This window comes from Lycorma delicatula, chromosome 1 (assembly GCF_047948215.1).
Source record: "Lycorma delicatula isolate Av1 chromosome 1, ASM4794821v1, whole genome shotgun sequence".
Taxonomy (NCBI): Eukaryota; Metazoa; Arthropoda; class Insecta; order Hemiptera; family Fulgoridae; genus Lycorma; species Lycorma delicatula.
In genome coordinates, this window is record NC_134455.1 from 220,887,154 (window position 1) to 220,899,823 (window position 12,670).

At 28.7% G+C, this 12,670-nt stretch overlaps 2 protein-coding genes across 2 annotated transcripts in view; one reads left to right on the forward strand and one right to left on the reverse strand.

Moving 5' to 3' along the window:
• Sil1 (Sil1 nucleotide exchange factor) overlaps positions 1 to 6,499 on the forward strand; it is a 41,099-nt gene extending 34,600 nt beyond the window's left edge. The window contains exon 5 of the mRNA XM_075373007.1: positions 2,022 to 6,499. Coding sequence (XP_075229122.1) covers positions 2,022 to 2,555 — 534 coding nt within the window. The 3' untranslated portion in view covers positions 2,556 to 6,499. The remainder of the gene's footprint in view (positions 1 to 2,021) is intronic.
• A 4,993-nt stretch (positions 6,500 to 11,492) lies between these two features.
• LOC142318253 (WD repeat-containing protein 54-like) overlaps positions 11,493 to 12,670 on the reverse strand; it is a 52,397-nt gene continuing 51,219 nt past the window's right edge. Inside the window, exon 6 of the mRNA XM_075354819.1 lies at positions 11,493 to 12,383. Within this exon, the coding sequence (XP_075210934.1) occupies positions 12,246 to 12,383 (138 nt within the window). The 3' untranslated portion in view covers positions 11,493 to 12,245. The remainder of the gene's footprint in view (positions 12,384 to 12,670) is intronic.

Genomic DNA, 12,670 nt, shown 5'->3' on the forward strand with positions numbered 1-12,670 from the left:
CTACTGTTATCACTGAAAGCAAAAATATAGTTCAAAAGACATTGTAAAACACTTAAAGATTAACTAAGATACTTAAAGAACGCCTTAAAGATTTTGATTTTCAGCTGCTGGACCCCTGATCACCTACAACCTATTATACCCCACCTATAATGGCAGGGAAAAAGGCATTTTTACTAGTTCCTACTCCACCCCAAAATTATGAGCTTGAAGTAGAAAATGAAGACAGTGTGGAAGAACCCAACAAGACTTCCACATCCCATGATTCTGATGAAAGATGATAAACCGCACAAACTGATTAAAGTGGAATTTAGCGATCTCATTGAAGACCTTGATTTGTTGAAGGAGAAGGCAGAACTTATAGGGTCAAGACTACAGCAATGGAATTTTCTCCAACATGAGGTCAGGGTCTCACAGGGCAGACATCATCATAGGGATCTGCTTTCCTTTTTTCAGAAGAAAACAATCTTATTTGCTGCAAAGTTAATGGCTTGATGAAATGTTTGAATTTGAATCATGATCCTATTGATTGGAGGTTATTCATAGACTCTTCCAATGTTAGTTTGAAAGCTGTATTACTTCATAACGGCAACTGTCTTCCTTCTATTCCTGTTGGTCATGTAATTCACATGAAGGAGACTTATGCAAACATGGCAATCCTCCTAGATTCAATCAAATATGCTGAATACAAGTGGAAAACTTGTGACAATCTAAATGTTATCGCTGTAGAAATGCAACTAGGGTACATTAAATACTGCTGCTTTTTATGTATGTAGGACAGTAGGGATAGGAAATCACATTAAGCAGACTGGCCTGAAAAAAATCTTAACTCTAACAAGAAAAATGTTGTTGCCAAGCCTTTCGTGGACCCAAAAGATGTTCTTCTTCCTCTTCATCATATAAAGCTGGGTTTGATGAAAAATTTTGTCAAAAGTATGAACCGAGAAGGACAGACCTTCAAGTATTTAAGAGACAAATTTCCTACATTAAGTGATGCAAAGGTTAAAGAATATATTTTTGTCAGGCCCCAAATTCGACAACTTGTAAACGATCCTGCGTTTGACTGAATTTTAGAGGGGAAAGAAAAGAAAGCTTGGAAAGTCTTAAAGGGAGCCATTCATGGATTTTTAGGCAACTAAAGAGATGAAAACTACAGTCAGTTAGTGACAGTTTTTTTGCAAAAATAGCATCAACTCGAATGCAATGTTTCTCCACTCACACCTGGACTTTTTCCCTCCTAGTTGTGGAGTCGTCAGTGATGAACACAGAGAAAGATTCCATCAAGATATTTCTGTAATGGAACAAAGATATCAGGGCTATTGGAATGAAGCAATGCTTGCAGATTACTGCTGGTCTGTGTATAAGGATGCTCCGTACTCACAAGGGGAAAGCCAAAAGACAACGATCTCATGAAGCCTCCACATGATTTTCTTCAGACCCAACCAACTGCCAGGTATTCTTCCATTGGTTAAGAACTCCTAGAATGTTACTGTTATTAAAAAAATGTCAAACGGACTTTCTAAGTAGTTGGTATATGTTATTAAAATGTATTATTTTCTCTTAATCCGTTAAAATAAAATACTTCCATTTATTGTATATCACAGAGATTAATAAAAATTTTTCTTTATCATATTTTTTTTTTGCAACCCAAAATTGGTAAAATTTGACTCATGAAGTGAAGGAAACATTAAAAAAAATTGTTTGTTGGGCAGTGTAATCTAATTATTCAAAATATAACTAAAGTGATGATTTCTTCTGTTATGTATTATTTTTGTTATGTTATACAGTCAGTACCTTTTATTAATACAAGTACATCTTCCTTTATTAATAATAATGGAATTCTTTTCTTATTAGAATCTACAGGGGTGAGAATACAATTTAAGTGAATAATAATGTTTGTAGAATATTTCTAATATTACACTTTTATTTTTAATTATTACATTGGTTTTTGTTTGTTGTAATAAATCTCATAGACAGTCAACATTTACAATATATTTTCTAATATTGTTTGGTTTTACTTGCAGGTGAAAGTTTTAACTTTTATACATGACTTAATTGTTGAAAAGCAAGAAGCAGAAAAAACATTTACTCTATCCAAAGAGACAAACAGTAATGTTACTTTTGTTGGAATTAGAGAGGCAAAAGAACGACTGCGGCAGTATAATCTTATTGGTCTAGAAACAAAACTACAAGAACAACGTTGGTGTGAACAGCTGGCTAATTTTTTAATAGAGCATGTTTCACTACATTTAAATGTTATTCTTGAAGAAATTAATGTGGAAGTAAACAGCCTTAATGCAGGATCAAGTGTAGAGCATGATGTCATTGAAAAGATTATTCTAGCAATGACTTCATCATCAAATTTGTGTTTGAGTGACTATGAAGATAACCACAAACTTAAAGAATTAGTACGGTTTTTGTATGTCTGGTATAAGAAACTTGCCAAAGTTGATAAAGATGATGACAGTAACTATTATGTCTACCTTACAGAAGTTGTAGAAAGGCTTTCCTGGAAGTATAAATTTTCATTGCAAGAGTCAATTAAAGATGAGCTTTAATAATTTTGTAATTATATTTTTATCTAGCAGTATTTAAACACTAATGTTAGTTTTTGTGCTAACTGAAAAACTTATGAAACAAGTACTTTATTTATGAAAAAAAAAAAAGACTGATTTTTATGGTCTGAAAGAAACTTTATTTTAAGAAAACAGTTTGTATTAATTACAGTTTTACTAATTGTTTGGTGTAAATTTTTACATCAGTAGTCTAGACAGTTGACTGATATGATTCAAATAATCATAACAGGCATTCCAAGAAATTTTATAAAACACATTTTATTGTTGTGGAAAATAATTCAATTCATTTATTTGTCACCAGTCTTTAATCATAAAATGGCTGCTAATAAAAACAACTTGTTTTCTTGTTAAAATTGTAACAACTTATTATTAAATTTGAAAGAAACCCTGTTTCTCAGACTATTGTTTTAAAAAACATCTGCCACTTATTTTCATTGGAATATCTGTGTGTTTTGTATGTTTTTTCTGTGATTAAGAACTAATTTACTTTACCTTCATTGCTTAATCATACAAACAGTCATTTAGTCAGTGCAATATTTTGTTAAAAAATAATTACCATACTATATCCTGTAAAAATGTGGGACCGTTTTAATTGAACTATAATTGCTGGTCAGTTTACCTTTTCCTTTAAACAACATTGTGTTGCTAGCCTTTTTTTTACTGCAAGGTATACCTCCTCTCTTCACACCCCAATAACCTAATTGTCAATCTATCTGTAATACCATTATCATTCACTTGTAAGTTACATCTATAATGCCCTCTATTGCTACTTATTGGGCATCAGTGTGTTTAAGGGTCATGCTGTATCTAGTGTTCCACTAGTTGTTTGAACACCTTTAAAAAAATCTGTGACCATGAATGTTTTCCAGTTTTCTAAGGTCTGAGGTAGACCTTAGAAAACTGCAAATTTATCGAAACTGAAATAGGTGAAATTTTAAAAAAAGAATAGATTTCTAAGACTTATGCTACAAATATTTGGGAAATGCTAGTTCTAGCATATCAGGTTTTAATTATAAGACTTGATATGTTTACAAAGTCTCTCACATCTTCCTTAAAAATTCTCCCAAACATTTAGAAATTTACAAAAAGTACATGTCAATATCTCTTTTGAAACTAAAATAAAAATTTTAATTTTTATCCCATAATAGAATGTTATGTTATTGGCAATAATACGTATAAAACTTCTTGGCAAATGATGTGAGATATGACCTCTGCCCCATCTCTCACACCACCTCTTTAATAGAATCACATAAGAAATCTGTGTACAATATTTGAAGTCTTTTGAGCCTGCCATTCCTTCAAAATGGTATCAAATAGATACCATGCTCATAAAAAAGCTTACACATACAAAAAGAAGGAATTACCCCTGCTTTACATTTCCCAATATTTAATGACCACCCCTCCCATGAGTCCAGGCTAAACAAAAATAATGAAAAAGTGATTTTTGGCATGATTACCATACTCCCCTGTTAATGGATACAAGTGCCCAATTTATGTTTGCCATCATTAGGATGTCTAAAACTGTTAAGATGGTGAGAACCAATTTCATTTACTCTTAAAGTAAATGTTATTCCCAAAATTAAGGAAGCAGGAGATTACTGGTGTCTGTGAATAAATTGAATATTTTTTGGAGAACATAGTCATTGTGTTTACCTCATGGGTTAGCTACGCTGGAATTAAATGAAATTTACTCTTGTAATAAAAATATTTCTCTTTCTGAATTCTATTTGTAAACTTTTTTGAGGTTATGTTAATGTTTTTCTTACTATGGTCTTAAGAGTATTTGCAGACATGTATTGTCCCCAGACTAACTTGGATTATAAACATTTTTTGTTGGTTTATCGTTATTTCTAAAGCAGTGTAGTTAATATTTCTCTTTGACCTATCCTTCCCCTCATATCTTTGAATCTCACAATTTCTAGATAATATACATGTCAAACCTGTTTGTCCTCTTAGTAAGAAAAATATTACTCTGCTTGCAGTTTTTATTTATATAAGAACTGTACAGTAGAAGTTTAGTGATGTTGATATAAAAATCTTTTTTCTAATTATAAAAAAAATTAATTTTATTTCTAGTAACATGTAATTAATGATTTGTTTTGAAAGTACCTTAGTAGGGTTAGAAGTATTGAAGGACATTTTTTATTGTAATATTATTGAAATACTTTCTTCTAGTTCATCACTCTTTGCATTTTTCATGTTTTATTTATACACTCTTCTCTTTTTAGAAGGCCTAATAGTGTTTTATTTTGATAGCTAATTTCTATTGATTGTTTCTTTTACTTATAGATTAAGATTTTATAATAATTTAGGTATTATAATAAAATTTTTACAGTATTTTACATTTCTGCTAGGATTATCTGACTGATTTGAATGTTATTCTCTGGCATTCCTAGCATGGTCACAATGTTTGTAGTTGATGCATTTTGAAGTACCTCCATTCCCAAAATTTTTTTTTCAGTGAGTATTCCTAAGTTGGGCTCATCGAATAAATAGCTAAAATTAAAATTACAAGATTTAATTAATGAACAAATAAACTCTCAATCCATTATAATATGTAAAAATTTTAATTTATTAGATGAAAAATCACGGATTAATTTAAAGAAATTGTATAGTCATTAGAGTGGGAGGGACAAAGCTGAAGAGGCCATAACAGTAGGGATGGGGAGTGGGAAGAACTTAACATTGTTATTTATTGGACAAACTCAGCTTAAGAAGACTGCTAAAAGTAGTTAGAATGGAGATACTCTGAAACACGTTAACTACAAATGTTAGTGACAATACTAGGAATGGCAGAAATAACACTCAAATCAATCGTTTTATAATAAATTTTAAATTATGGAGTAGTGATTTAGAACTCTTTGTTTGGAGTGATAAACTTTTATTACAAAATTTGCTTAAATAAACCATTTCTGATATACTTCAAATGAAAACATAAATTTCAAGATGTATGAACATTATAGAGAAAATTATTTTTAAAAATTAATAATTATGTAGTGTAAAACATATTAAGTATTTTGGAGGACTCTGAAAACCATTACAGCAATGAATAATAAAATTAAACTTTGTTATACTACAATTTACTCCTGCTATTTGATAGGACTAAATTTGCTTATTCATTAATATAATATTATCCCTTACGTTGCACAACTATTTTGGTTTACTCCAAACCTAAATTATTTTTTAATATGAGTAAATAAGGTACAGTTTTGCTAGTGTAACAACTTATTTTTGTATGGATTTCTTTCTTTCTTGTTTTCTGAAAATTTCTTGATTTATTACAAGAGATCTTTTCTTCATTGCTGCTCACCTCCCTAGAACTATAAAAACTTTAAATTGGAAATTTTCCTCTTATTTTTCTATTATAAAATAAGTATTTAAAATTAGGTTTTGGAAATTTTCAGTTTGCTTCTATTTTTTACCCATATGGCAGCCAGTTTCATTTAAAAATATCCACCCTTACATTTTTAAGATCTGATCTTCGGTATTTTTCCCTAAGTATTATAACCATTCAGATGTTACATCGATATACAGCATGTACTCTTTGTTTATTGTTTTAGTGGAATTATGTGGAATATAACAATATTTTAGGTTTTTTTATAAAATGTAAATATTCTACCTTTAATCCACAGTTGTGTACATCTGTGTATACTAGTAAATTAATTTTTTACAAATTAACAAAATGTTAATGTCAATTTATAAAGATTGGCAGTGGTAAATTTATTTATTTATCAGCTATTGTTTTATGCATTGTTTAAGAGTAGATATTTCTCCATTCTTTGTTGTCACTTATTTATTAATAATTATTATTTTATTGACTTATTTATTTATTTTTATTCATTTCTTATTGTTATTCTTTAAAATAATTTATTAGCTTTCATGCACACAGTGCATAATAAAAGATTGTTAAATGTTGAATTTTTTTTAATTCCTCCTTCACAAAGCTTGTGTAGTTAATTTTTTGTTGTCATACTGCTTATTTATGTGATATTAATTACTCTTCTGTTTCAAATATCTATTTTGAATGATTAAATGTTTTAAATTTTCTTGTCTTTTAATTGGTTCTCTACATAAAAATAATCAGTGTTTGCAGTCTGAACTGTTATTTTATCAGTCAATATTCACTGAGAATGTTATCCAGGATTGGAAAATTAAAATATTTTCCACCATTTGATTTAAATCTGAATTTAGGCATTTCATTTTATAGAAAAATGCCGAATAGCACAAGCTAAATGAGCCTTCAGTAAGAAATATAATTTGTTTACATCAAAAATTAATTTAAATGTCAGGAAAAGATTTTTGAAAGTGTATGTTTGGAGTGTCGCTTTATATGGAAGTGAAACTTGGACAATCGGAGTATCTGAGAAGAAAAGATTAGAAGCTTTTGAAATGTGGTGTTATAGGAGAATGTTAAAAATCAGAATGTTAAAATAGATGAAGAAAGAAGCATTTGGAAAAATATAGTTAAAAGAAGAGACAGACTTATAGGCCACATACTAAGGCATCCTGGAATAGTCGCTTTAATATTGGAAGGACAGGTAGAAGGAAAAAATTGTGTAGGCAGGCCACGTGTGGAATATGTAAAACAAATTGTTAGGGATGTAGGATGTAGAGGGTATACTGAAATGAAACGACTAGCACTAGATAGGGAGTCTTGGAGAGCTGCATCAAACCAGTCAAATGACTGAGACAAAAAAAAAAAAAAATTATAGAAACATTTTCTGCTGATCAAGTTTCTATGCAGCAGATGGATGATTTTAAAATAAATCATCCATCTAATTAATTTGCTTTATTCTTATTTACCATGTTCATAAATAAATGCTCATTTAAATAGAAATACATAAATATTCATTTAACATGTTCAAAATTGTTTTTAGAAACAAAATAAATAATTTAAGCAAAACTGGTAATAAAAAAAAAAAAAAATATTTATTTATTCATATGGTTATTTTTTTATTTATTGATGTGGGACTATAACTACTTTTATTTTTTATTTGTTAATTTTATACTTTTTTTATGGTACTCTGATAAGCTTTTCATAATTCTTCTTGACCCTTTCAGGAAATAATAAAAATAATATAAAATTAACAAATAAAAAACAGAAATGGTTGTAGCCCATAGTAAGAAATATTTATTATAATTCACACTGGTTCATTTAAATACAAGATTGCCTTTTGTACTCTTATATTGTTTCAAAGAATCTTATATTGGGTTGGGTTAGTAGGGTAGCTTGTAATCTGTAGATGAATTTATTCTAATAGGATACTCACAAAAATTCAGCATACTGTTCTTTATAGATAGCAAACTGCTGTATCAAGTTATCTAAAGACAAAAATACATTTTACAGAGCTTAGTGATATCTTTGGAACAGAGAAGTTTGTGCAAAGGAATTCACTCAACAGAGTAAAATTTTGATGCTGAACCCAAAAATGTGAACAAAGCTGTGATATTTCTTACCAAATTTTTAACTATTACCAAATTTATTTTTCAAACTTGAAGTGCATCTGTGCATCTCTCCAGACTTCTCGGGAAGGGAGTTTGGTAATAGACTGAAAGATAATATATTGTTTCTAATTTGAAAAAATGTTGTTGTCAAATACAATATTTGCTTATTATAATCCATTGCTTTGTTTGCTGTTGATTTCAAATGCCAGTAAATGTGAACTTGGAACTGTTATTTATCATTGTTTCCTGGTAATATAAGACCTTGGCATATTTTGAATGTTCAGTTGAAAAAGATATTAGTCAAGTGAAGAATCTAATTTTTTTACAGTAAAAGTATTTATTTGGCATGTCAATTGCAATGGCTAAGGGAACATTTAATAGAAGTAGTGGTTATTGTGAAGTAAGATGAAGCTCGACTGAAGTGGTATATTGTAAAATGTTGTGTTTTGAGTGTATATTTGTGTGGATTTGAAACATGGTCACCAAGAAAAAGAAATGCTGGAAGTATTTAAAATGAGGACATTGTGAAAATTAAAATGAACTGATAAAGAAAAAAATGAAGAAGTATTTGATTAAGGTAAACAAAATTTGAAGTTTAACCAGAATAGTTCAGAAAAGAAAATCTAACTGTCTAGGATGTATCATCAGAGAAGGGTATTTTAATACACTGTTAGAAGGTTAAAAAAATAAGGGACAGAAAAAGTGTAACAATTATACGATCTTAAAAGAAATGGTAACTATAAAGAACTTAAAAGTTTAGCTAGGAATTGGGAAAATTGAGATGGATCTGCTTCAGAGCAAATAACCGTACAGTGATATATGTTGATAATAATGATAAACCATATAAAACATGTGGAGAAAGAAATTTGTAACCAACAAAAAAAAAATACAAAAATGCTTCATTATTTATTTTCTTTTGAGATATTTTTGCCAAAATCAATTTTGGATTTTAATGTTACTGATACACATTTGTAATTTACTAGTGTTGAGTTATATGAAGCAACTTCAGCTGATTTAATTTTTTTCAAAACTTAATTTTTGGAAAATCTTTTAACAGAAATCTTTCGGTTTTTAAAAAAAAAAGAAAATTTTGAATAAAAAGAAAACTTAGAATATTGAAGTAAAGTGTTGACCAGAGAAAAATTCTCGATTGGGATAAAATATGGAAATCTTTTGAAGTAGGAAAAAGTAGTTTGGGTGGCTAATTAAAAAAAAATTGGATGCTATGAAATAATAATTAGGAAAAGAGAATAAACGCCTGAGTTAGTAGTTAACAGAAGTAGATTAATGATATGTAGGACATTGACGATAGAGGTTCAATCTTACTTATTAAGATTGGATGAGCTCTTCCTCTGTAATTTCTGATGAAAGGATTATATTGCATAAAATACTTAAAGATAGTTGTGATCATGGTTAAATGTTTTTATTAAAGTTATCTTTTTTTGTTAGTATTATGTATGGAGTTAAATAGTCAGTTAAACAAATTAATATGATTGTGTGGATCTGACAAAACTTCAAAATTCTTGAGGAAAATAAGAAAGCTGTTAACAAAAAGTAATTTTTTCACACTGCTTTATTTTTTCCTGCATATTCATTACCTTCATAGAGTTTTATATCAGTTATTAAACAAATCTCTCTGTGTTTTTAATATTTTAAGTAAGTTTTTAATCTAATTTCTATATTCTGGGGAAGAGATCTCTTCTAAATTTCTCCAGATAAGTAACAAGTAGAGAAATTTATTTCTATTAATAATTATGTGTTCTTCTAGGATGTAACTTCCTTGATTATTTATTAAGATTGAAAATGAAATGTATAATTCCTGTTTTTATGACTAATGACGTTTTCTGATCTATTTCACTAACAAATCTTTTACATACCTGTAGAAAATTATACCAGCCACATATTTCTCATTCACGTTTTACTGGTACACTGTTATAAAAATGTTTGAATGTGTGAAGAATGAGTGAGTAATATTGCCTGCATTAGTAAAATATGCAGATAAGTAAAAATTATTCTGTTATATTATTCATTGTTCTGTTTATGATAGTTGTGAATAGTCAGATTTTAAATTTTCAATAATGAAGTTATTTTAATATTTCATAAAAAGGTACTCATTTTCACAGTAGTTGTAATGCGTTATTTATATTACATTATTGATGATGTATTACAGTATGATGTGTTAATGATGAATATCACATATGATGTATATTCTCATAAAACTGTACATTTTGTGTTTTCCATGTGTAAAGAGATGTAAACAACTGTGTACTTGTCCTTGTAATTCAGTTATAAAGCAGACTATTTTTCTGTTTTGTCAAAAATGAGGATATGGTCTGCAAAAAATGTGTGTTATTGTATTTTTTTAGTAACACTTATGGGTAAACTTATTTGATGTTATTACAAAAAGATAAATTATTTAAAATTATGAAAAAAAATTTGCTCATAAATAGTTAAGCCTATTTAAAAATTATTTGAAATTAAAAAAAAAAAACATTGTGCCTACTTTAAGATGGTTTTTGAAATTGTATCTGAAAAATAAAAAAGTATTAGGAAAAAACTAGATGTGGAGGTACAAAATCCAGTGTTTTTTTTTGTTTTTTTAGCCTCCAGGACCACTGTTAGATATTGGTTAGAGGATGAGATGAAGTGGCAATGGCAGTTTTGTGGCATGTGATAATGCCAATCCTGACCAGGATTTGAATCCAGGCCTTCCGGATAAAAGGCCGAAATGCTACATAGAGGCTGGCAGGCAAAATCCAATGTTTGAAGTTGTATTGCAAATGATTGATTTTGAATGAGAGATTATTTTTTTTCTCAAACAGTAAGTGCAAAAAAGCTCTAAAGTTCTTCGATTAATGGCACAAACAAAATAGTTACTTAAGTTTACCTTACTTGGTTTTTATTACTTTATGACATGAACCAAGTATTTAATGTTAAGACTGTGGCATTACATTTATATAAATATAAAAAAACTGTTAAAATACATAGGACTTAAACATTTCTTCTACTTTTTTTTATTAGGATTGTATCCCATTTATATAACTACACTCTTGTTAGTGTAGTTGTCTTAGTCCAATTCCTGATAAAGATCTGCTACTTTTCCCTTTCATTTCAGCTTACTCATTAAAATACTTATAAAATCGTGTCTAAAGGCATAATAATAAGTAACAATGAAAGCATATGCTTATACGTTCAGAGATTTTTAGTCGACTTAATATTCAGTAAGTTGTGAGGAGCAAAATTTGAAAATTTAAAGAGGAGGAATAACGAAGCTTTTCTCAGGGAAGCTGGCCAAAGTTTTGTATATTGTTATAATACAAGAGCTAGCAGAAGTTTTGCAAATGCTTGACATGTGTTGAGAATCTTGGTTGAAGTAGGCATCTTGTACAGTCTAGCCTATTTTACATGATTAGTGTAAATAAATAAAAAATCTCGCTAGAAGCTCATTAAAAACTCTCAGTTTATTAATTTCAGTCTAATTTATGGAATCTACTATAATATGCACTCATAGGTGTTAATGCCTGTGTTGCTGGTGTACTGTAGTTATTAAGCCCAGTTAACAGCACTTTTTCTCTGGGATGTTTTTGTTTATGACATGGAAAAACAACTTTCTGAACAGCAATTCTTAAGAAACAATAACACTTCCCTTTGTAATTTAAAAAAAAAAAAAAATAAGGAAAACAATTTAATAAACAGAATTATAGACAACATTTTTTTGGCGATTTTGTACAAACAGATGAAAAGCATCTATTTACATAACCTTTTTCATTTTCGTTTAATCAACATAATCTGTAGTTTGCATTAATTCAAAGGAAGTAGAGCCATCACTTAAAACCGAAGTGATTATTTGCTGTGAACTTTCCTGTAGTTGTAATTAGTTCTGAAATTATTTACAAATTTTAAATTGTAAATTTAAAAAAATTTAATTTGTAAAATTAAAAGGAATTAATAGGAAAATTCCTATCTTCTTTATGTAGTATATGGATGAAATACAAATTTTATTGATTTATCTTATTTTTGAGTTACTAGACTCATAAAAATTAAAAATTTAATGACAATAAATATTATCTGTAAATAATTTGGGCATACAGGTAATTTCTATCCATGCTCTCAAATGCGAGTGAGATTTTAATTTCTTTAGTGAAAATTTATCAATAATATTAAATTTTATTTTTTCAAAGATTTTCATTGGCTGTATTTATATGGTACTTTTGATGTTAAACTTTGTTAAACTTTCATTGCAAAACAGTGTATTAATGTGCTGTCGTATGATGATACACAGAATGCACTTCCTGCTGTGTTCAGAAATTTTCCTCCAACAAGCATACTGTCTTTAATTTGTGTTGAAAAGTTATGTGTTATAATCTGAAACAAGAAATAATATTTATGATGATATAATAATAATAGGTATCATTGTTATTAATCTTTAAATTGTGAGCCCAATGACTAACTTAGATTTTAACATGCTTTTTTACTCAATAATGTAAAATATTTACTACCCTTATTTTAGAGACATTTTTTAGAAGTAGTTATGTTTTCCATACATACTTAGTTACACACAGTATTTTTTTACAATTCTCTTACACTTTAATATTTTAAATAAAAAGTATTTTCCCCATATAAAAAATTGTTCTCAAAAATGTTACCCTCGG